The following is a 25,376-nucleotide window of genomic DNA, read 5'->3' as shown; positions in this document are numbered from 1 at the left end:
CATTCCTGGGATGGCTCAGTAGCCCATTGTCCTGTAACCCTGCATTCTTTGTTAACGGATTAACTGGCCTCTGGTTGGCAAACCCCCGAAGGCGGCTTTAGCTACTCAGGTTAGGGAGAAGGAATCTATAGGGCCCTTTTCTTTTATATATGTTTTTCATGGGACCCATAAAATTTTCTTTTAAAAGGAGAATTTTCCTGCATGGAAAGCAGGCCGGAAGGAATGGTGTTCCCAGACCCAGCGGCTCTGTTTAGTCAGGGTGCCTGTGAGAGGAGGGGCTGTCCAACTGACATGAGGGTTTGGAGAAGTTGGCTTGGTAAACTTCCAGAAGAGGGATAGCAAATCTCAAAGCTCACCCAAAGTCAGGGAAGCTAGCATATGCAAATTATGCCTGAGGAGTCTGCATGCAAAGTCACCATAACCTAAAAGCCACTTACTTCTCTCAGCATGAGGACACCCTTCACTCCTAACCTATTGCTTTTTGTTGGTATTATCCTAGGGGCTCCCCTCCTGGCTGCTTTTCCTCTAACAGGTAAATTAATTCACCACCAATTCCTTCCTGTCCAGTGGCCTGAGACAGCTTGGAAGCACTGTGTATGTTACAAGCCCCCCTCCCCCCTGCTATCAGCTGAGTTCAGCAGTGAGGTCGGCAGGAGGGATCCTGTTGATTCTTTACTTCAGAAAACTGGTTCCATAATGGTTCCATCTGTAGCCTGGGGGCTGAACTTGGCCATTTGGGTTACTAGGTGTTGATGTTCTGGACAGAGTACGTGATGTTATCCACCTGAAAGGAAGAGTGTTGATCAGTGACAGTCAGCACCACGGGGCGGAGCCTCACCCTGCCAGATGTGCTACAGAGTGGAATGGAAGTCAGATGTGCAAGGATATGCACCATCTGACTGTCTTTGCCCTTTGTGGGCAACGTGACAGCAAAGTGTGTCTGAGGGAGAGGACAGATGTGTGTGCTCACTGTAGGTGGGGTCCAGCTGTGAGAGTATAAGTATAGCCTCCATAGGCACGAAGACAACAGGCGACCCTAAGGAGGACAGTACCAACAGCGTGCATCTCAGAGAGAAGACTGGTCCAGACCACAGTGGGAAGACACCTTTGAAAACACTACCTTTCTCAACTGCTAAAAGGACATAAGATACTTTCTGATAAAGAACAAGGCACACAATAGTTCCCTCCTTTAAGAGTCAATCCATGTGGTCTATCAGTCTCCTGAACAGGAAACCATGCCTTGGGAAGGCTGTCTGTGCAGAGTGTCCAGTACCCAGCCTACCTAACCACACAGCCCGTGGTCCTCTGGCCATTGTCCACCCCTTGAGGGCCTTCCATCTGCGGTGGGCCCTCTGGCCGATGCCCACCCTCACTCTTGGGCATACCTCATGTGTTTCTCTAAGAAACCTGCCAGTCTCCTGTAAGATGCCCTGTGTCTTGTCTGAATTATTCTGACAGACATTAAAGGACTAGGGTGCAGGGTAGAGGAGGAGACAGAGACCCCAGCACTTGCACCTCTCACTGCTTTGAATGGAATGCCTTCCACTGAAAGCCAGAGAGGGTTCAGATGAGCTTGACAAGGGAGAAGGGTGCGGCCCTTCCTTTTTGGGTCTGTGCTGGGAGCTACACAGGTGCTAGCTCAGCCACACCCTTTGACCTCTATTTGTAGTGGGCAGAATGTAGGTGAGCAGGCTAAGGACAGAGAAGGTGAAGCTTCTTCTGTGTTTCATGAAGAACTAAGGACACACGCTTGACCACACAGTTGTGGCTCTGGGTCCCCAGTTCCTGCAGAGCCCTCTGAGGGGAAACAGACAGAGTGAGGGCAATACTCGCCTCATGAGGAGAGTTGCCGTGGAGCTTGTGACCTGCGGAAGGAGCCAAGAGAGGAGTCACCAGAGCATGGAAAGGCAAGGCTGATCTAAGACTTGTGATTTGTAGCGGAAGGAGGTGGTGGCTGACATGGCAAGGGCTGAGGGTTGGAGATGTGCATGGCTGCTTAGAGAATTTGCATGCTACAGAGTCTGTTTTGCAGACTGAGCTTATTGGGACCAGAGGAGAGGCAATAAGGACAGAAGCCTGGATTATTTGGTGCAGGAGTCCTCCCAGATCACAGAGCTGTGACAAATCTTTCCTCTGGAGTTTGTGTCAGGGACATGCTCCTGTGAAGACAAGGAACACACTTCACACTCACAGCAGAGTCTCCTAAAGGGGAAGGAATGCTCAAGGCCCTCAGAGGTAGGAGGGAAGCCATTAGCAAGAGGAACTGGCTCCTGGACACGTGGTTCCCTCAGACCTGCCCGGCCTAGGTGGACTGAATCTCCCTTCAGCACTGACCTGTTCTCCCATGTCTGGGAAGAAGTGAGGACCTACAGAAACTGAGGGCCTGGGAGAGAAGATGACTCACTGCTCTGTGAGTCAGACAGTGGGCAGTGGCTGCTGTCCTGGATGCCATGATGGGGACAGGTGGTGGAACCTTCTGGCTCCCCTTGGTCAGTGGCTGTACTCACCTTGGGTGGACAGTGTCAGCTTGTCCTTACTGAGAATGCTGTTACTTCTTGCCTTTAATAAGTGGGAGACATTGTCACAGTTGTTTGGTTCCTGAATTGGGGAGCACCCTGGGAGCCATGACTCCTGGGAGTTGCTTGGCATCCTTGTTGTGCATTCACACTACGGGGGGCTGCCTCCCTTGGCTGCCTCCTTTTCCGATGTAAGCAGTCCCCTCCCAATGTTTGCTCCTTTCACCCTGTCATTTGCTATCTCTTTCCCTGGTGCTGGGGTGGTACTTTGGGGGAGAAGATCTTTTGAGTGCTCTGCACAGTCTATCTTCACACACACCCCAACTTGTCTCCCACAGGGAGGTGGTTCCTCCCTTCCCCGTCCAGGGCTGTTCTGGGGACCCTGACTATGCTGTGCCCCCTCTAGATTCTCTAACCCACCTTTCTCTGCTCTTTTGCTCTATTGCGGTTCTTTCGTTTCTTCTTCCTGTGTTGTATTCTTTTGTGGTTTTCCCGACTGGGAGACAGAAAAATACAATGGAGTACTTTGCTCTAAGTCATATGGGAATGTGAGGGACCGTGAGCATCAGAGAGAGAGAGAGAGAGAGAGAGAGAGAGAGAGAGAGAGAGAGAGATATTCGGGAGATCAGAAGGCAGGGATTTGAGGACCCCCAAAGAATTAATGAGAAGCAGGCACACAAGAAAGGTGAGAAGAAGGTCCAGTCTAGAGACAGAGGTGAAGAAAACCTTTTCTTTTCCCAAGCAGGGAGGAAGGGGAAGAGGAAAGGCACCATACTTGTCAAGTTTCTTGAAAAATGCGAAATATGCCAGGCCTCCTAGGATAGCCAGCCCAGCCAGAATTTCAGCAACCACGCAAGCCACAAGTGGGGGTGACAACAGGAAACTTCTTGACGGTTGATCTGTCGTGGAAGGATATCAGAAGAAGGAATTAAAGTCATTTTCAATGGGTACCTGAAAGGCATGATGGGTGTCTCTGTCTGCTCCTTTGGGGAATGCATCCTCTATAAGAAGGTCCAGAGGTGACTGGGGAAAGGGAGGTGTGAAGTGAGGCTGAATGGCAGGGTGGAGTTTAGGGCAGCCTGGGTTAAAGTGTGAGATCCCATCTCTAAACAAGAACAGGAACCACGAAACACAACATTCCTTCATCCCGCTGTGTCCTTGTAGGTAGATGATTTTTTTTTTTAACAATTATTTATTTGTGTGTGTTCATATGCATGTGTGTGTGTGTGTGTGTGTGTGTGTGCCCTCTGGACTGTATGAGATCAGAGGAAAGCTGTGGGAGTCTCCTGGAGACTGAACTCAGGCATTTACGCTTGGCTGCAGGCACCCTTGTCTGCTGAAGCACACCAGCCACCCCCCAGTCACTTCTGACGTGAACGCAGGAATGGGCCCCTTTCCACAGTCCATATTGAGGAAGCTGGATATCCATCCATACCAGACAGCTTTCCCTTGTGCAATTTGCGAAAAGTTGCAGATCAAAGACCTCAATCAGAGAACTGAAAAGTCTAAAACTTTTAGTAGATGGTAAAAGCTTCATGACATTGGATTTGGCTGCTTGACAGAAAAGCAGAGGTGGCAGTACTAACCAAACAATAAACTAGGGGGCTTGAAAATGTCAAACTTCAGGCATTCAGAGCATGGTCTGCCAGTCTCATTCTGGGTTGTGTATACAAAGGAACCAGTACTCTGTGTTACAAGGATAGCTAAGTCCTTATGCTCTTTATTTTATTATCAATGGAGCCAAGATCTAGAAACTTCAGTGTCCATCGGTGGATGAATGAAAAGGCAGTGGTGTAAATACACCTTGCTGTGAAGTTGGAACTTTAAAAAGAAGTAAACTCTGTATTTTGAGATCATGGGTGAATCTGGAGGACAATAACTAAATCTCACACAGAAAACAAAATCCACCATCTCACACGTGTGATCCATTAAATGACATCTTCTGGGAGATGTGAACATACATAGTTCTGTATCAGTCCACATGGCCAACAACAGACCAAAGGTACTATGTCACAGATGTTTAGCTGAGTGAACTGGTGAGATTTTTGGATAAAACACTTGACAAGGGTCGGGGTGAGAGGTTAATCATGGGAGCATAGGTGACTCTGAGTCAGCTGCATGCGGGTAAAGCCCGCCCCATTATATGTCACAACTCAGGAAAGATGGAGCTTTAGGATACCCTGCATGACTGACAGGTGTCCCCTCACTTCAGGAACCATTACTGGGTACACAGCCTTGGGGAAAGGCCTTGTGAGGTGTGTAAGTTTCAGGAGCTTTCCGAGATGTGTGAGTTTCGGTGGTGTCTTAGTTAGGGTTTCTATTGCTGTGAAGAGACACCATGACCAAGGCAACTCTTAATTAAATTAAACCTGTCTTACAGGTTTAGAGGTTCAGTCTATTATCATCAAGACAGGAAACATGGCAGCATCCCGGCAGGCATAGTACAGGAGGAGCTGAGAGTTTAAGTCCAGTTTCCAGCATCAGATGTGAGTTCTCTCCCGTGTAGAGGGTCTTAAACCCAGTTGGAAAGCAGTTGGGTGTGTACCTAAGAGTCGCATCACTATTGAGACGGTAGGCCCACCTTGCCTGGTACAGCACGTAGGGTCCATAGCCAAGCAGAACTGTGGGAGACGGTTTCCCTTAGTAACCATTATGATACCTTTCAGCGCTAAGCAGGAGAAAGGTCCAGTTCAGTCATAGTCTCCAATCAATGTGTGTGCTGCCTTAAGCAATAGGGTCTTGCCATCCAGCTCGGGCAGGCAGCCAACAGTAGTAGCCATAGTCTTCGTAGACTGTGTGGCTCCCCTAGATAACAATCTGTAAGAGCTATCCCACATCTGGCACTGAGATTTTTTTTTTTTTATTTAACAGCCTTATGGCTGCGGAAGTGCCTTCATTTAAACCCACTAAACGATGGTTTTACTTTTCTAGATGCCTCTTACAAATCTCTAAGACAATCAATCCAAAATTAGCACTATGTAACAAAATCTCTTTTGCAGATTGATGGGCCTCATGTCTATCTGATGGGCCACCATCATCTAATCAGAGTAAGTGACAACTGATGCTTGGTTGCTATGGGGATGCTAAAAGAGAAAGATACTAGCAAGGCCTAATACAGTACTCAGAGATCTCATTATCACTTACCTCAGCGGTTTCATTAACAGGGTAATATAGGGTACATTGGCATCGTGTGATGGTTTGTATATGCTTGGCCCAGGGAGTGGCACTATTAGGAGGTGTGGCCTTGTTGGAGTAGGTGTGTCACTGTGGGCCTGGGCTTAAAACCCTCATCCTAGCTGCCTGGAAATCAGTCTTCCACTAGCAGCCTTCAGATGAAGATGTAGAACTCTCAGCTCCTCCTGCACCATGCCTGCCTGGACACTGTCATGCTTCCTGCCTTGATGACTATGGACTGAACCTCTGAACCTGTAAGCCAGCCTCAGTTAAATGCTGTCATTTATAAGACTTGTTTTGGTCATGGTGTCTGTTTACAGCAGTAAAACCCTAAGTAAGACACATGGGTAGGGGGTAATTTCTTCTACATATCTCTCTATAATCTACAGATATTTTCCATAAGCCATTCAGTCACTCTTCAGGGCTGGTTTGCACTGCTTGGCCTAGCTTAGCCTCAGAGACTGTAGTCCACTGCTGTAAGGATCCTAGGTTGGGCAGACAGTCTTTGTGGCAATTATATTCTATGCCACATGCTTTGGGGGAAATAACAGTGCACCCCCTAGGCCAAGCATAATATTCTCAACTCATTGTGTTTCCTGGAAGCCACTCTGTGGGTTTTAAATCACTAACACAGCGTCTGGGGTTCTGTTCATTGTTTTTGTAGCTAATCTGGCTCCACATGGATTCCTACATTTGCCTTTGAGTCACCTGGACATAGATCATTGTGCACTTTAACATCTGTGGTGGGTTAAATAGGTATGGACCCCATAGGCTCATGTGTTTGAATGCTTGGTTCATAGGGGGAGGCACTATTAGGAGGTATGGCCTGGTTGGAGGAAGTGTGTCACTGTGGGGGTGGGTTTTGAGGCCTCCTATGCTCACACTACACCTAGTGTGACACACAGTCTCCGCCTGCTGCCTGCAGATGAAGATGTAGAGCTCTCAGCTCCTTCTCTATGTCCGCCTGCACGCCGCCATGCTTCCCACCATGACAATGGACTGAGCCTTTGAAACTGTAAGCCAGTGTCAAATAAATGTTTTCCTTTATAGGAGTTGCTATGATCAAGGTGTCTCTTCACAGGAATGGATCCCTAAGAACACCATCCTTTCTCCCCTCTTGTTTTTTAAATTTTACTTTATGTATATTGGTGTTTTACCTACATGTATGTCTGTGTGAAGGTATCAGATTTCCTGGAACTGGAGTTACTGGTAGTTGTGAGCCACCATGAGGGTTCTGGGAATTGAACCTAGGTCCTCTGGGAGAGCAGCCAGCGCTCTTAACTGCTCAGTCATCTCTCCAGCCTCTCTTGCTTGCTTTTGTATTTTACAGGCTTTTTGCATGCTTTTCCAAACCCTTCATCTGTGACAGAACTTCTGCCCCATAAAGAACAGATCCTACCACAGACCTCTGGAAAACCACCAAAGTCCTCCGCCCAATCCTAGCTTCTTCCTGAAAGCAGCTCTCTGCAGTCCATTAAACTGGCTATTGACTGCTACCTCTGCGCACCCAGCTTTCTTAGAAAGAGCTGTCCTGTTTTTTTTCCAGGTCCTAATATTGGTGGGTGATGTTAACAGCATCCCTAGTAACTCAGACAGCCAGTCATTGGGGTCTGATTTCTGCCATAGTCCTTTAGGTCAGAAGCCTTTGTCTTAGGACAGATGGGTGCTCACATCACCCAGTTCCTCTGTTTCTGTGCTTCTCAGAGCAACCCCTCCACACACAGGCCAGAATCCTCATGATCCAGGCTCTGGTTGGAGTTTTTAATGTTTGTTTGAAAGCCTTCAACAAGTAGATCAGGGGCCAAGAACTCAGCAATCATTGTAGCTTCTTGTACTGAGCCTCTATTAAGGACCCTTCTGCATGCTGAAACATGGCTTACTCTGTGTTAAAGGTCAGACCTGGGGGGAGGCATTTATCGCTGCTACCATGTTCTCTTCCTTGTCATTCTCAATAGCTCCTATGGGTTCTGGATGTCTGTGTTTTGAGTATAGATCTAATAGAGACCCTTTTACACCATATCCAGACATCTCCATCTCTCTCTCTCTCTCTCTCTCTCTCTCTCTCTCTCTCTCTCTCTCTAAGCCACCCCAAATAGAAACTAATGCAATGGAGACTGTCTACCTGCCTTTGCCTGTTGTATCCTTTCTCATTCAGGCAAATTCTTTGTGGGAAAGAGGTGAACATCACTTTCTGCCACCAAAACATCTGCCAAGGCATTTATTTATAAACAATCAGGTGGTACACCCCTTTCACCAAGGATGGCATGCCACCCATACCATTAAAGAAAGATGGTCATCCTGGGATCTCCTCAGAGGGCACTCCATTCTCAGTGCCCTCTGCATACCTTGATTGCATGCCTGTGATCCACCATATGGAACATGTAGCATCCATCATATTACATGGACAAAGGTGCCATACTGAGAACAGCTCAACAGATAACTCATTCTCACATCATCAGCCCAGCTCCGTGTGTTGGCACCCTTCGCTGTGGCCATGTGACTACTTCTCCCCAGCTCATCCTTGGTACTATCAGTCTTTTTTTGTGTGTGTGATTTTTTTTCTTTTTCTTACCTTTATTAAAAATAGATTCTTCTCTCTTTTTTATTAATCATTTTATTTATTTACATTTCAAATGATATCCTCCTTCCTGGTTACCCCTCTACAACTTCCCCATCCCATCCCCTTTCTCCTCCTTCCCTTTTGCCTCCATGAAGGTGTTCTTCAACCCACTCACCCACTCCTGCTTCACCACGTTAGCATTCCCCTATGTTGGGGCATCAAGCTTCCACAGGACCAAGGGCCTCCCCTTTCACTGATGTCAGACAAAGCCATCCTCTGCTACATATGTATCTGGAGCCATAGGTCCCTCCATGTGTACTCTTTGGTTGGTAGTTTAGTCTCTGGGATCTCTGGGTGGTCTATTTAGTTGATATTGTTCTTCTTATAGGGTTGCAACCCCTTCAACTCCTTCAGTTCTTCCCCTAGCTCTTCCATTGGGGTCCCCAGGCCCATTGGGGTCCCCAGGCCCATTCCAGACCTTATCTGTATATAGAGCAATAGTGATAAAAATCACGTGGTATTGGTACAGAGACAGGCAGGAAGATCAATGGAATAGAACTGAAGACTCAGAAATAAACCCACACCTATCGTCATTTGATCTGTGACAAAGAAGCCAAAATAATTCAGTGGAAAAAAAATAGAATTTTCAACAAATGATGCTGGTGGTTAGCATATAGAAAAATGCAAATTGATCTATTCTTATCTCCTTGTACAAAGCTCAAGTCCAAGTGGATCAAGGACCTCCACAAAAAACCAGATACACTGAATCTAAAAATAGAAAAGAAAGTGGGGAAGAGCCTAGAACACATTGGCATAGGAGAAAAAATTTCCTGAACAGAACATCAATGGTTCATACTCTAAGATTGACAATTAAGATTGACAATTGACAGATGGAACCTCATAGAACTGCAAAGCTTCTGCAAAGCAAAGGACACTATCAATAGGACAAAATGGCAACCCACAGATTGGAAAAAGATCTTTACCAACCCTACATTTGATAGAGTGCTAATATCCAAAATATACAAAGAACTCAAGAAGTTAAGACTTCAGAGAACCAAATAACCCTATTAAAAATGGGGTACAGAGCTAAAAGAAGAATTCAAAACTGAGGAATCTCAAATGGCTGAGAAGCACTTAAAGAAATGTTCAATATTCTTAGTCATCAGGGAAATGAAAATCAAAATGACCCTAAGGTTCCACTTCAACCAATCAGAATGGCTAAGATCAAAAACACAGGTGACAGCAGATTCTGGTGTGGATGTGGAGAAAGTGGAACACTCCTCCATTGCTGGTGGGACTGAAATCTGGTACAACCACTTTGTAAATCAATCTGGTAGTTGCTCAGAAAGTTGGAAATATCTCTACCTGAAAACCCAGCTATATCACTACTGGGTATATACCCAAAACATAATCCATCATATAACTAGGACACATGCTCCACTATGTTTATAGCAGCCTTATTTATAATAGCCAAAAGTGGAAACAACCCAGATGTCCCTCAACAAAGGAATGGATACAGAAAATGTGATACATTTACACAATGGAGTACTACTCAGCTATTAAAAATGACTTCATGAAATTCACAGGCAAATGGACGGAACTAGAAAATATCATCCCGAGGTAACCCAGACACAAAAGAACTCACATGGTATGTACTCATTGATAAGTGGATATTAGCCCAAAAGCTCAGAATACCCACACTACCACCCACAAACTATATGGAGCTTAAGAAGGAAGACCAAAGTGTGAATGCTTCAGTCCTACTTAGAAGGGGGAACAAAATAATCACAGGAGGTAGAGGTGGGATGGACCTGGGAGGGAGAGAGAAAGGGGTGGAAAAAGGGGGGAAGGCAGGATCATGTATTGAAAGGGACAGGAGAGAAGTACAGAGGGTCAGGAAATCGAATAGAAATATGTAGCAGTGGGGGAATGGAGAACTTGGGGGAAACCACTGGAAAGTCCCAGATTCTAGGGAAGCAAGAAGGCTCCCAGGACCCAAAGGGGATGACTTTAGCCAAAATAAGCAACAAAGAGGAGATAGAACCTGTAGAGACCACCTCTAGTAGATAGGTATGGCCTCCAGTTGAGGGATGGGACCGCCCACCCATCTCGAAATTGTTAACCCAGAAATATTCCTGTCCAAAGGAAAGACAGGGACAAAAAATGGAACAGAGGCCGAAGGAAAGGCCATCCAGAGACACTCCCCCCCCCCCCCCCCCCAGGAATCCATCCCATCTGCAGACACCAAACCTCAACACTATTGCTGATGCCAAGAAGCACTTGCTGACAGGAGCCTGGCATGGCTGTTCCCTGAGAGGTTCTACCAGCACCTGACTGAGACATGCAGATACTCACAGCCAACCATCGGACTGAGCCCAGTACTATAAGTCTTTATTCAGATGGCAATTGTGTTGTGTGACTTTGACTGATCAAAGAAGTGATTTTTACTTGAATTGAGCACAGTGAACCAGTGGGTTTATTGGAGTTACTTATAGGAACATGGGCAAAGGGTTACTTAACAGGAACATGAATGACTGGAAGGCAGCTACATCACAGACAAGCCCATCTCAGCATGGGTAAAAGCTCATGAATCTGCATTGGGTGGGAAAGTCTACTCTCCCAGGGAGAGGTGAGTGGGTACTGTTAGTTTCAGGAGATTCTTGAGACTTGTGAGTTTGCATTCCTTCTGACCGCAACCAAATGTTTATTTCAGAGGAAACAGCTGCCCAGTTAAAAAGCTGAACTTCTATGTAAATAGAAGGCTGAAAGGTGCTTACAAGAGACTGGGTATAGGAAGAAAATACTGAGGAGCTGTTGGCAGTGGGATATAAATTTCACATTGGGAAGAGGAGCAGGTTAGAAGTAACCCATAGAGAATTGTATTTCAAAGTAGCTATGATGAATTTTACATGTCTCATCATAACAAATGGGAAGATAAATGAGGTAGTGGATACTAATTGGCTAACTTAGACACTCTACCTTGTACACAGACATCAAAGAAGATATTCTACTTCTCCAAAGTATGTTAGGATGCTGGTTAAAACACTATTAACAAGCAGTCGACCAAGGTTGTTATCAAGAAAATGGAAAGACCATTTTCAAGTGCTAAAAAATGTTGTGTATTGTAAATCTGAACATGGGCCAAAATATACAAAGAATTCTCACAATTCAACAGTAGTCAATGGTAAAAACTACAAACAGCCCAATTCAAAAAGAAGGACCTGACATTAAAAGGAAAAAAATGCTTGGAGTAGTGCCAAACATGTTTAATCTTAGCACTAGAGAGGCAGAGGCAGGTGGATCTCTGTGAGTTCGACCAGCCTGGGCTACAGAATGAGTTCCAGGATAGCCAGGGCTACATAGAAAACCCCTGTCTTGGGGGGAAAAAGATAACACAGCTCAGTGAGGAACGGCAGATATAAAGGATTTGCTAATGGAAAGGCCTGGGGGAGTTGGTTGCATCACAGAATGGGAGTTACAGGAGCTGCAGCGGGAGGGGTGGGAGCGATTGTTTCTGTGTGTGACTGTGTGTGCTCATGTGAGCACATTTGCATGAAACCAGAAGTTGACGTTGAGGTCATCCACCATCAGTTCATCACTGGTTTCTTCCTCTTTTTTGGGACAGAGGCTCTCATAGATCTGTAGTGCACCAATTGGCTAGCCTGGCTGGCCAGTCAACTCTTCCATCCCTACCTTGCCATTTCCTGCCAGACCCTGATCATAAATGGGTGCTGGCGATCCACACACCTGCTTGTCACTGCCTGTCCTCAAAGCTAACATATAATGGCTATGAAGGCTTGTGTGTTAAGATGATACAGTTCTGGAATTGGACCACGGCTACATAACCCTATAAATGTACTTAATGCCACTGAAATGTACACTTCAAAATAGCTAAAACAGGAAATACTATATATTATATAATATAGATTATAAATATAGATTATATTTACATGTGTTATACATATATATTATATGTGTTATATATCTTTTACATATTATATATGTATTGTATAATATATATCATAGATATATATTATAAATATATTATATTTTACATGTAATATAATTAATATATAACACAATAAGATATAATACATAACACATAATATGTAATATGTAATATATAGTACATAATAATATAATGTATTTTATTAATTTATATATATGTAAAATATAATATATTATATATCACACTTCAAAATAGCTCAAACAGGAAGTACCATATATATTATATATTGCATGTTATATAATATAGATTGTAAATGTAGATATTTCACATATATTATATTTATAATTATATATGTAATATGTAGTATTTTATACTATATATATTAAATATACACTTTAAAATAGCTAATACAGGAAATAACATGTAATATATAATAAATATATTTGTATACATTATATATAATTTATATATTATAAATATATTATATAACATGCATATGCTATATGATTATATAATAAAATATGAAATACATATAAGATATAAAATATATTACATAATAAATATAATATAAAATATAATGTGTAATATATAATACAATATATATTAAATACTTTATATTATAAATATAATCAATATTATATAATATAATAAATAATACACAATATATACAGATATAATGTATATTATATATAATTATAAACATGCAATATGTATATAAAATTTACCACACAAACAACATGCAGAAAAGAATCTAGTGCAAGGTCACAGTACATGGCACACACAGGAGGGAAAACAATGCTTTCTCTATAGCTTTCATCTCCCTGGAGTAAATCAAACTCAGGTCATCAGAAATACTCAGAAAAATCCAGATGTGGGGTGTACATCTGTAGGAGCAGCACCTGGGCTTGGAGGCAGGAGGATCAAGAGTTCAAGACAATCATCATCTCCATACTGAGAGGATGCCTGGGCTCAGACATGGTTCCCCCAAAGCAACAAAAGACCCCAACCAACCAAAACCTCTCAGAACAATTGTGTCTGCACTGAAAACTGCACAGACGTTTCCTGGCCTCATTTCTTACTCACAGTCTAGTTCTGGTGCTGTATCTCATGCTGGAATCTGAACATGACACAGTATGAGTGATGACATGAAGACCTATCCTGAAACACTGCCATTTTTGCAAGGAACAAGACCATCCGTGGATTCTGGTATCAGTGGGTCTCCTAGAGCCATTTGCCCATGGATCCCAAGGACCACATGCCAGACTCAGAGCTTGACTCTTAGCCCCTTTGTAATTGGGTTTACTGTTTGAGTTTTATTTGTGTCTATGTAATTTAGAGACAGGTTCTTAGTCTGTAACTCAGGCTGGTCTTTCCATCCTCCTGCCTCAGCCTCCCAAGTGTGGGGTAGTAGTGGATGATACCATGCCTCACTATATGGGTGTCTCAACTGACATTCTCTTCCCTGGGTCCGTCATCTATTTTGCACAATATCAGTAAAGAATCCCCCAGTACGGGGACTTGGAGATGGTGCAGTACAATGGCTCCATGAACAAACGCAACTGAGTTGGGTTCCTATAACCCAGGGAAAGGTGAAGGGGAAATCCTAAGCATGTCCTCTGACCTCCACACGCGTATCATGGTTCCCGTTTGCCACCCAATAATAATAAGCTTTTAATAAATCCCCTGGTGGGGTCCACCCTCTCAGAGGCAAAGGGGAGGGGGCTGAGGGAAGAGACTCTGTGAGGGGGGACTGGAATGGGGGCAATGTTTGAGATGTAAATAAATAACACTTCCAAAAGCCAAAACAAAAACCAACCAACCAACCAACCAACCAAACGAAAAACCCTCAAAGAAGTCCCCTGGTAAGATGTACGAGGGAAGGAACCGGAGTCACTCACAGAGCACAGCCAGCTTGACTGGATCACTCAGCCTGGTGTTGAGGGGGTTGGAGACCTCACACTGGTATGCCCCAGCGTCCTTCTTTGTGATTGGGTCTATGGTGAGCCTTCTGTTGTTCCAGGAGAATGTCACCCTGTCTGTGGCCTTCAGCTTCTGATTGTTGAAGGTCCACCAGATGGAAACTCCGATATTTTCTGACACGCAGGTCAGGTCCACAGAATGATGTTCTAAGACTGTTTCATTTTTGACTTGGATATGGGGCTTTGGCAATTTCTCTGTGAATGTACAGAAGAGAGGACCAGCTAAAAGGAGTCTTTCTTTACAGAAAGGTTTCAGCCAGCTCTTGGGGACCAGAGTATGAAGTGTAAGATGGCCCTGAAGTTGTCTCCAGCACTATAGAGATCCCCCATCTTGGTTCAGGAGACAGTCTATAGGGAGAGTGAGGGACCTGTTTAAACCTCCTCTCTACTGTGTCTCCTGACTTGACCTGGGACATGCCTCTAGCTTTCATATCAAGAATCATTTCTAGATTTCAATGTCCAACATCATCACCATCAGGGGACTCTAGATGTCCATACAAAATAATAGGTTTCATTACAACATTTTCAAGAAACACATGTCACTATACTTTATTCACACTCATTCTATAATTACTTCTTTATCTATATATTACCTATAAATTTTATAAATATTATATATTTATAAATATACATAAATATAATATATATTTTATATATTATATATAATATATAATATATAAATATTATATATAAATATATCTATATGTATACATATATATATATATTTTTTGGTTTTTCAAGACAGGGTTTCTCTGTGTGGATCTCTGGCTGTCCTGGAACTCACTCTGTAGACCAGGCTGGCCTCGAACTCAGAAATCTGTCTGCCTCTGCCTCCCAAGTGCTGGGATTAAAGGCGTATGCCACCTGCCCAGCACATATATACAAATATTACATTTTTGTTTTTATTTTTTATATTCATACACACATACACACATACACACATACACACATACACACATACACACATACACACATACATAATTCATACTGTGGTGGTTTGAATATGCTTGGCCAAGGAAGTGGCACTATTAGGAGGTGTGGCCTTGTTGAAGTAGATGTGTCATTGTGGCAAACACTTTATTGGCTGAGCCATCTCCTTACCCACTATGCTCTTCCATATTTTTTTCCCTCCCAGGCAGGGATCCCACCTGAGACCATCTGTCCTCTCCTATGCACCAAGTGTCCACAACCTCCACGACATATCATCAGAGCAAGGACCTGGCTTAGAGACATCTACTCCAGAGCTCACTCAGAACCAGACTCCTGACTCCATGAAGGGTCTGGCATTGATTGGCTTCAGGTTTTATTCAGATTCTGGATAGGCGTTGCAGGGTAATTCTCCACCTATCCTGTCTGACTATAGGTGGAGTCAGAATAGAACCAGTCAGCAGGGCAGGAGCAGAACTGGGGAGAGCTGTGAACTGCTGTTCACCGTTTGTTGGGAGTGAAGTCTTTCCATCCCCACAGGTGGGCAAAAAAAGTGTGAGTGCGTTCCAGTGTCCTGGTGTTCTTTGTGGGCTATGGGGAGTATAAAAGATGAGAGGCAACGCAGAGGATGAAGGAGCAGCAGGGTGCCCTCCCTCCTCCTCCCTGGGATGTACCAACTGTGCCTAGGCTTGCAGCATACAGAGTACCCCTCTTTAAAATCCCAAGTCAGCAGAGAGAAGTCAGTGTATTCAGGGGAAGAGAGTGTCTCCTGGGTCAAGCCACCCCAGAGGAGGACCAGGTTTTGCTTGCAACTGTGGACAGGAGCTGTGGACTTTCTTCCTCTCTATTCTTTACAGAAAATGAGACCCCCCCTCCCCCAAAGATTGGCCTTGATGTTACAAGGAGCCACTTACCAACTATTATAACTTCTTTGACTTTGGAATTATTGCGACCAGTTGCTGGGTTAGTGACGAGGCAGGTGTACAGTCCGTTATTACTTATGCCGACCTGGTGGATAGATAACTCTTGTCTAGAGTTCCAGGGTTCCCCATTGACATTCCAGGAATAGTGTGCTTTGGGGTGAGACACTGTTTGGCAGGAGAGCCACATACTCCTGCCTTCCTCAAAGTATTTGTATGGGGGAAATATTTTGGGGGTATCTGGACCATCTGGAGGAAAGAGAAAGACAGAACACCGTAAAAGGACACAGAAAGATCCTGTTCTGTAGAAGGTCAGGGTATCCCTGAGCAGGGTGACAACCTTGCCTTACAATTGGTGCCAGATGGGGTTGGCCCTTGGATAGGTCATAAAGCAGTTTCCTCTGAGGGCTTCAGGTCCTTCTCTAACATTCATACAATCACACACAGAGGATCATACCCACACCCTGTCAATCAAAACCTTAAACATGTGGCATGCCTTGCTTTCTGTCACTGGTATTGATCCCCAGCATCTCCAGAATAGAACAGCCCCTCTGCTGTCTGTCTAAAGTCTTGGTCTGCCAGGATGTGCCTGGAGCAGATGGTGTGGCCAGTCTGGTTCAGGGGCAAGAGTCAGTATCATGGATGTTCATTGGATGTGTATTGGGCTGCAGGGAAGAGAGCGGAACAGAAGTTACTCACAGAAAACATCCAGAGTGAACGGCTCACTGTGGAAGGCGCTCAGTGGGTTCTTAGCTTCACACTCATAGCGTCCTCTGAAATGCCTAGAGACCTTGAGCAGAGTGAGAGTTGCGTTACCCCGAGACAGGATGACATGGTCATCAACGTGAAGCTTCTTACCATTTAGATGCCAAAGGTAGGTGGTTTTCCGGAAGGGAGGTTCACAAATCAACTCAACAGTGTCTTGACCCTCCACAGCAGTGGTCCTGTTGCTTCTTATGGAGGGTTTGCTTAACAGAGCTGTGTAGATAACAGAGAAGAGTGATCTGTGTGGTACTGGATACCTGGAAAGTCCTCTCCCTACAAGGGTGTGCATCTCTCACCCATCCATCAAGGAGGAGTGAGCCACAGATGCACAAGACTCTGGGCACTCAGGCCCCCACCCACAGGCACTAGGTGTGGGAGATGCTCTGGCTTTCTTACATGGGAGCTGAGCTGCAGAGCTGCGGTGTGGACTGACCTGGGGATGGCAACAGCAGTCCTGCCTCTCTGCCTTCTCTGCTCTGCTGCCCTCACTGCCTGACCTTAGTGATAAGTTATTTCTCTGCAGGTGAAATGAGCCAGTTCAAGCCAATTCAACTCAATTCAATTCAAGTCAGATTAGATTATATTAAATGCATGTTTATTGGCAAGCTGCTCTCGGGCGAGTTCACTGGCCCCAAGGACCAAAGCCAGGGGAGTCACCATGGGGAGACAGAAGTGGGAGAAGGGGAAGAGAAAGAGGGAAAGGACGCACTTGCAGGTGCAGAGAGAGAAGAGACCACAGTGTCTGGATTACATGAGGAAGAACCTCTGGGGGAAGGGCAGCCCAGCCCCTGGGCTGGAAAGTTCAGGGTTAGGGGCAGGGTATGCCATGTAGGGACTGAGGGATGCTGGGAGAACCTGGAGGCCAGGTCTGCTTTGGTACAAAACATATGCACCTCAGCCCTTTGTCAGGGCTCAAAGCAAACAGCTCAGTGATGTGTTGCTCTCTACTGCTCAGCCTGAGCTTTGGCTGAGTCTTGGCTTTCCAAGACTGTCATGTTGGTAAGTCACTATGGGACATCCTATTGCCCACAGTCTATCCTAGACACCAACACCCGAGCAGTGATCAGAAACCACACATGGAAGATTTGAAGCAAGACTGGTATTGGCTCACAAGTCATCCTGGATCCCAGTGTCAGAGTGGGGGTGGGACAGACAGGTCCCAGATAGAGAACCTGGTTCTTGTGTCTAAGAGAAATGTCTCTCTTGAGTGCAGGCAGTCTGAGACTAAAGTCTGGAGTCCTTCAGGACTGCATATGGTTCTCCTGTATAGATTTGTGCATCCTGCCACAAGGATGGAACTGCTCACAGGAAGTGTGCCTTGTCTGTGACAATAAATGTGAACAAATGGCATGCCATATTGATAAGTTTCAAAGAGTAGATGTCCCTGCTCTGGAGAATCTAGCAGATTGGTTTGGAGCCAATAAATGCATGCAAAAACACTTTATCCCTTTACTTTGATCCCAGAAACCACAACTCGAGCTGAATCAAGGTCTTCCAGATGGGGCAGATTGACAGCAAACTCCTAGACTTGAGCTGACAGCAGCTTCAGAATGTCACTGAATAAGAGGACTCAGAGACATCCTGAGAACACAGTTGTGTGTGGAAGTGGGTTAGCCCATGCCAGCCCTGGCTGATACAGCTCCCTCTTGAAGATTTTAGGAAGCAGTGACACATTGAGGAGGCAGGAGCTCCCTGGCCTGCAGCCTCAGTATCCCTGGGAATCAGTATATGGTGAATTGGTACAGATGGAAGTAATTCCTCTGTCTTGTCTTGTGGCTTACATCTCACACGCCAGTCACAGAAGAGACCTGGGTCAGACACAGGCAGCTAGACCTTTGTCTAATGGTGGAAGCTTCAGCTTCTTCTGCTTTCTGTGTTCCGCAGGCACCACTTAGCTACAGGTGTAGACAGAAAGGGGACTGGACAGTTGGCCACTAATGTGGGAAGGAAAGAGAGAAGCAAGCTGTTCAGGGAATGCACAGTTCCACTTGTGATAATAGAGGAAAGAGATGGGCATCCAACAAAGAAGACCAGGGGCCCCATAGACCATAAACTGCATAGCTGCCTCAGAAGTAAGCCAGAAACTCTCAACTAAGAGTTGACTTGTGAAATGGCTCCTGGGTTAGCCTTAAGAGCACATACATGTTCACAGGAATGGGGCAGGATCGGCCTCCAGTAAGAACAGAAAGTGGGTTTGTCCAGAGATCTAGACTCTATACATGTTGCAGCATCTAAATAGCTTCCAGGGTCATTCACTCATTTGCGGCTCACCACTCAGGAAGTGGTCTGAGCTGGTCTAGAGCTTTGGACAGTCTTCCACCCCCCACCCCCCACCCCCCACCCCCGGCCTTTCAAGTGCTGGGATTGAAGGCTAATGCCATCTCGCCTGGGTTTCTTTCATTCTTTATCACAAAACCATTAGGAGTTGTCTACTTTCTGGGAGTCTGTCCTGGTCCAGTGTCCAGTGAAGCATCAGAGAGAACTGTTATTTTCTTTATCCTTTAAAGGGAGTGCCCCCCCCTCATCAATCAGAGACATGACTTTAAGTCTGGTGAGCCAGCATGTGCCTGGAGGACATGCTTAGACATTGTCTTGAGTCATGTGAGTCTCTCGAAGAATAAGGATTAAGTACACGCTCTAAGGCTCAAACCAGCCTCGCCCCCAAGCTTCTCCTTTATTAGGAAAGTTCCTGACCCACCAGCTCCACAGGGGCCTCAGCAATCCAGTCACAGGGAAGAAGACTGTGGCTGTAGGCAGACATCCCATCCTCTGACCAGCACTCAGACCCGTGTGGCCCAGATTCAGCAACTGCATTTCCTCCTGCTGTGGCTTCCTCTCAACAGGGAAACTGCTGTGGGGATTCCTGTCTTGGCTATAGATTAGTGTTAACAACCGCCAGAGCGGCTAGTCAATTCTTGACTGAGCCCTCCGGCTTCTCCTCAGAGTCATGGTCCCTGGGACACAGCATGTGTGGGGCTGCGCTTCCCCTTCACGCCAGCCTGCCTTCTGTAGTGTGGATGCAGAAAAGGAGGCCACTCTTGTGAAATGTTTCCATCCTATGTGTCCAACACTAAGTATTCAAAGCCTGGTAAGGGACCATGACGCAGAGAGGATGTGGGTAGGCACTGTCCAGACAGCCTGTGTGTGTGTGTGTGTGTGTGTGTGTGTGAGAGAGAGAGAGAGAGAGAGAGAGAGAGAGACAGAGAGAGAGTTTGTGTGAGAGAGACTGTATGTATGAGTGTGCATGTGTGAGTCTATGTGCGAGACTGTGTGTGTGAGTGCATGTGTGAATGTTTATGGGTGTGTGTGTGAGTGTATGTGTAGATGTGTACATGAGTATGTGTATATGTGAGTATAAATATGTGTATTAGTGTGTCTGTGAGTGTGTGTGAATGTGTGCATGTATCTGTGTAAATGTGTGAGTGTGTGACTATGAATATGTGTGTGTGCATGAGTGTGTATGAGAGTGTAATATGTGTGTGAGTGACTTGTGTTGAGTGTATGTGTATGTGTGAGTAAAATACAACGAACCCCACTTAGCTATCAGAAACCAAGGAGAGTCACTTACGGTACACAAAGACTTCGGCAAACACTGATTTTTGGCCATCTGCAGAATGGATATTTAGGTGGTAGATTCCGGATTGCTTCAAGGTGACATTCTGTAACATCAAGGATCCGTTAGGGTATAGGGTCTCTCTCCCGCTGTATAGCTTTCCTTGTTTAGTTTCTTGAGATTTTATTTGATACATTATAATTAGATCTTTGTCTATCGACCGCTTTCCTTTGAACCAGTGATAGGCTAATAGGTCGTCTGGCAGATTGTGAGCAAGTAGAAGGAGGGTCTTCCCTTCAAGAACAGCAGGTGGCACCAACTCAATAGTGGGCTCCGCAGCAGCGGGGATGTTCCAGATGGTTAGCAGTGAGGCTGAGAGGAGGAGAGAAAAAGACATTAATACGTGGAACTTTATGAATAGAAAGATGGAGTCCTGTGTCATGGATAAGTATCTCTGTTCAACAGGCGCACACACGTGTGTGTGAGTGTGTATATGTGTGTATGAGTGTATGAGTGTGTCAGTGTGTGAATATGTGAGTATGTGAGTGTGTATATGTATATGTGAGTGTGTGAGTGTGTGTCAGCGTGTGAATATGTGAGTGTGTGTTTGTATGAGTGTGAGTGTGTGTGAGTATATATGTGTGTCAGTGTGTGAATATGTGAGTGTGAGTGAGTATATGTGTGTGAGTGAGTGTATGTGTATGAGTGAGTATGAGTGTATGTGTTTGTATATGTGAATATGTGCATATGTGAGTGCGTATGAGTGTGTGTGAGTGAATGTGTGAGTGTATGAACGTATGCAAGTGTGTCAGTGTATGTGTGTGTTTATTTGTATGAGTATGAGTATGTGTGTGTTTTCCTCAGCCTCAGTTACTGTTGAGGTCAGCAGCATGACCTCTTTCCCATCAGCTTCCTGAACTTCCTGCATCTCTCACATGTTTTGTACAGTAGAACTGTTTCCCCAGGTGCCCTCAGAACCCGCAGTTCCCTGTCCTCAGATGCACACTCACATTCAGGGCATCCCGGGGAATGTATACCTTAACCACCCTTTCTAGTGACCCTGGATTGTGGGCAGTGCATGAAGTCTGTGTGTAAATGCGTATTGTTAGCACAAGCACAGACGGCCATGTCAAGGACCCCGAAGTCCCAGACCCAAGGGAATGACAATGCCTTTCTGGGGTCAGGCTCAGTATGGCAAAATCCTTTTCTGGTCTATGTATGAATGTTACAAATCATTGCTTTTCGGCTAAAGCCAGTGTATGTAGAAACTATCAACCATGCTTCCTCCTTCTGGATGTGATTGTGTGTGTGTGTGTGAACCTGAGACTCTTCCTCCCACTAAGATTAAACCAACCCACCTGCCTCCTTGATTTTTTGTATACAACAAACCTGTATCTTTAACTCAGTTGTACAAAATAAGTATATTGAGTTTCCCAGCTCCCATTGGTACATTTCTGTCAGGGCTCATTGCCCTGATCTCAGTTTCTCTGTACATGTGTCTGTGTGTCTGTCTTTTCTTCAGGCCCTGGTCATGCCAGTCAGGTTTTGAGGACCCAACCTTGTGGGATGCAACCTTGGGTCTCCACTTTCTGACCCTTCCCTTCGTTGTTCTGTCCATGGCTTTTGTCAAACACACAGACACTATCTAGATGCCTTTGGTAGTTTGCCTTTCTGCCTAGTAGCATGTCTCTGTGAGGACAGGGATTTGTTTGATCCAGCTGTTGTCCCAGTGTTGATAATAGGTTCAGATATCTGTGTAGGAATGAGATGTCCCCATGATCCTGTATGCTGAGGGTTCAGCTTTGTAGCTGTGGGTAGTATTTACTGGTCCAGTTTTGTTTGTTTGTTTGTTTGTTTGTTTTTTGTTTTGTTTTGAGTCCCTGCAAACATCAGGCTGGCAGGGAAATGACTCAGGGGAGGTAAGAGTGAAACTCAGTTCAGTATGAATTAGTTAGCCGGTGCTAGGTCAAACTTCTGGAGTCTAACACTGGCTAATTTTAGCCATATTTGAGCACAGCACAATTTTGGAAAAAAGGATGCCTGATGACAGCTCATTTCCAAGTGTACAACAAAGTTTACGATGTGTTTACACTGGGACTCTTCACAGAGTACATATGGCTTCTTCCATAAAGATGGGTTCTGCTGACTTACAGACAGTGCTCAAGATAAAGGTCTGTAGACAATGGCTGAGGTAAACAGGAATGACCTGTCCCTGGGATAACTCAGAGGTCACAGAGGCTGTTCTAAAGTACAAGTGACACCACTCATAAGGATGGGTTTTATGAACTAAGAAGCAGTGCTCAAGATTTGGGGGGGGGTCCTAGGATAAACAAATACAGTATTCTGGGGGGCTCAGGTGAAGCCTGGCCAGAGCAAGGATAGCAAAGGATCAGCAGGTTGCAAACTACATCCTTTCCCACCATTCCTTGAGGTAAACATCTTCCTTTGAAGAGACTGGGTGTTTAACTTTGTTGGCTTCTCTGGTGCTTATCTGTGTGACAGGGACTTTCATGCTCTACAACCCTGACACCTTGTGAAAATCAGTCTTAAGGAGTGCATTAGTCAGGGCTCTCTAGAGTCACTGAACTTATGGAATGGCTATATATTAAGGGAATTTACTGGAGGACTTACAGTCTGTGGTCCAATTAACCCAGCAATGGGCAGCTGTGAATGGGAAGTCCAAAAATCAGATAGTTGCTCAGTCCCACGAGGTCAGTGGTTTCACTCTTGTCCCTGTATTTGTCCCTTCCCCTCAGTGGCCAAGAGAAACCTTTTGTCCCTTCCTAGAATCCTGCATTCTCCACACGATTCCAGCCAGCCACGTAGGAAGCATGAGACTCCAGCCATGTAGGGGAGCAGAGGAAACCCCAGTAACTGGAGTGAATGTGTGCTGTTGACATGCGTGGCCACTTCAAGGACTCCATAACTTCAGGCTCAGAAGGATGGCAAATCCTTCCTCACAGGGCACTAGGTGGGCTTATCAACATTGAATGCAGAAGATGTCTATCATAGCTGTCTCCCTGTGTGCCCTGAAGATTTCTCCCCTACAGAGACTGCTGCTAGGACATTACCTGTTGCTTTGATCCAACTGTTTTCCACAAACCCTACCTCCCTAGTCAGCTGTATGCAATAACCCCCTTTCCCTGTCCAACTCTATACAATAAGCCATTCCCCTCTGGTACATCTCTGGAGCTGTGCCGGATACACTTCCTGGTTGTGGCACACCTGATCTATTCACTGACTTCCTGTTCACTCCCAAGGTTGTTCCCCTCACCTGTAAGCAGGAGCCCCTGCCAGGGGACACATGTTGGGAGAAGGGCTGAGGGGGGCTCCATGATCTGTTGTTGGCTTTGTCCTCTCTTGGTGGAAAAGAGCTTGGGCTCCAGCACTGCTCCCAAACCCTGATGGCCCGGCCGCATCAGTTCGGTTGTCTGTTGTCTCTCTGAGCTGAGTTCATCCTGGGGCTGGACCTCTCAGGGTCACATGGGCTAGGGACAGGGCCTGTTGTTAGGACTCCCTGTTCCCTACCCTTCCGGCGTTCTTGCTCTCCCTTCTCTGTGCTTGTTTTCAGTTCCCCATCCCCCCAAAGACTGAAGTGGGCCCCAGTCAACCCATCTACCCCAGTGCTGACCTCTGTTGTGTCCTCAGCCTGGGGGCTGTTTTCATCACAGAGGGAGGCCTTGGAGTCCCAAACTAAGGGTGTGTTTCCTTTTTGTGACACAGAAACACAACCAACTGTTCACCTGCCCTTCTCAGTGTCTTCTGAACTCTGGGACAGTAGGATTTTACTCTCAGCAGGAAGGTGACTGGTTTAGGAGACCAGTTCTTTACCTGTAATCAGGTTGACCTGGACACAAATTTAGAAACAGAAAGAGCTCCAGGTCCTGAATATGTAAGAGGAGGTGACCTGGATATTCTGGACTGCACTTTGCTCAGTAGAAGGTCCAGAGAGACCGTCTCTGTGTATCAGCAGAGTGTCTTGGGTTTGTTCATCTCCTCTTTGACGTTTATGGGCAACCTCTGTCCTATGCTTAGGTGACTTTCTGTAATCTCCCCCTAGGGTGATGCTTGAAGGTAATGGAGCACACAGGTTCCCCTTATTGGACAGAGGAAGAAAAGGAAGGGCAGAGCAGGCCCTTGTAAGGAACTCACTATGGTTTGTTAGGTCAAAGTATGTGAAGCAGGCTGCATATCCACCTCTTGATTCAAAGCCATCATGTCTCTGGGATTTCATTTGCTGACTGTTACTTTGTGTCTTAATATCACCACCTTGATGACATGAGAAGACCTGTAGAGAGACTCTCTTGTGTCCTGTGTGGAAGCATCACCTGTCAATTAAAAATCTGATGGCCTATTAGCTGAGGCAGGAAATTAGAGGTGGAAGTTCTGGCAGGGAGAGAGGAACTCTGGGATAGAGTCAGGTGTGAAGAGATTCACCCCAACTCTGAGGAGACAGACACATGAAACAGAGGAGAGGTAACCAGCCACGTGATGCTCATAGAAGGAACAGGTTAACTAAGTCCAGAGCTAGTCAGGGAACAAGCCCAGGCTTAGGCCTAGGCATTTGTTCACAAATAATCAAGTCTCAGAGTCATTACTTTGGGAACTGGGAAGTGGGTGGAAACACCCATGGTTACAAAGACCTGCTTCTGGTGCTACAGGCTGCAGCAGAAACACTGACCAGGCACCCCGATGCAGATGGGCTCTGACCTTCAGGCTTCATGGGTGATCATCCCGACCCCACTCACTGTGGTGTCCCTTCACTACTGGGGTCCAGCCCAGGCAAGGTAAGTGTAGGGAGGTGATGAAAGGTTTCTTGAGACTGCTGGTCCAGAGCTGGAGAACTAGGAGGATGAACAGTATATGAGGAGCTTTGCACCCCTGAGGGTTCAAAGAAAAATCTAGCTGTGTATCTTTTAAGGGTTGAGACAAAGGGATAGTCTTTTATGTATAAAAATCATATTATCTACAAATATAGACACCTCCTTTCCTGTTTGTATTCCTCTGATCTCCTTCAGTTGTCTTATTGATCT

General features: G+C 45.5%; 1 protein-coding gene across 3 annotated transcripts; it reads right to left on the bottom strand.

Moving 5' to 3' along the window:
* Positions 1-660: 660 nt before the first annotated feature.
* Positions 661-23,965, bottom strand: LOC117716145 (cell adhesion molecule CEACAM6-like). Of its 3 annotated transcripts, XM_076929635.1 has the most exons (10): positions 23,618-23,965; positions 20,359-20,715; positions 16,725-17,003; positions 16,020-16,274; positions 14,098-14,373; positions 3,292-3,415; positions 2,937-3,012; positions 2,508-2,559; positions 1,834-1,865; positions 661-784 (listed from the first exon to the last, which is right to left on the bottom strand). In XM_076929635.1, exons 1-10 carry the CDS (start codon positions 23,760-23,762, stop codon positions 743-745), a joined length of 1,638 nt encoding a protein of 545 aa, XP_076785750.1. In that variant the 5' UTR covers positions 23,763-23,965; the 3' UTR covers positions 661-742. The 3 variants fall into 3 exon arrangements, with proteins under 3 accessions (XP_076785750.1, XP_076785756.1, XP_034368967.2); XM_076929641.1 differs by lacking the exon at positions 14,098-14,373; XM_034513076.2 differs by lacking the exons at positions 661-784; positions 1,834-1,865 and having other exon boundaries at positions 2,445-3,415.
* Positions 23,966-25,376: the final 1,411 nt, after the last annotated feature.

The sequence above is a fragment of the Arvicanthis niloticus genome, chromosome 1, assembly GCF_011762505.2.
Source record: "Arvicanthis niloticus isolate mArvNil1 chromosome 1, mArvNil1.pat.X, whole genome shotgun sequence".
In the NCBI taxonomy this organism is placed as follows: Eukaryota; Metazoa; Chordata; class Mammalia; order Rodentia; family Muridae; genus Arvicanthis; species Arvicanthis niloticus.
Note: the sequence above shows the minus strand (reverse complement) of the source record. Positions and strands in the feature narration are given on the sequence as shown.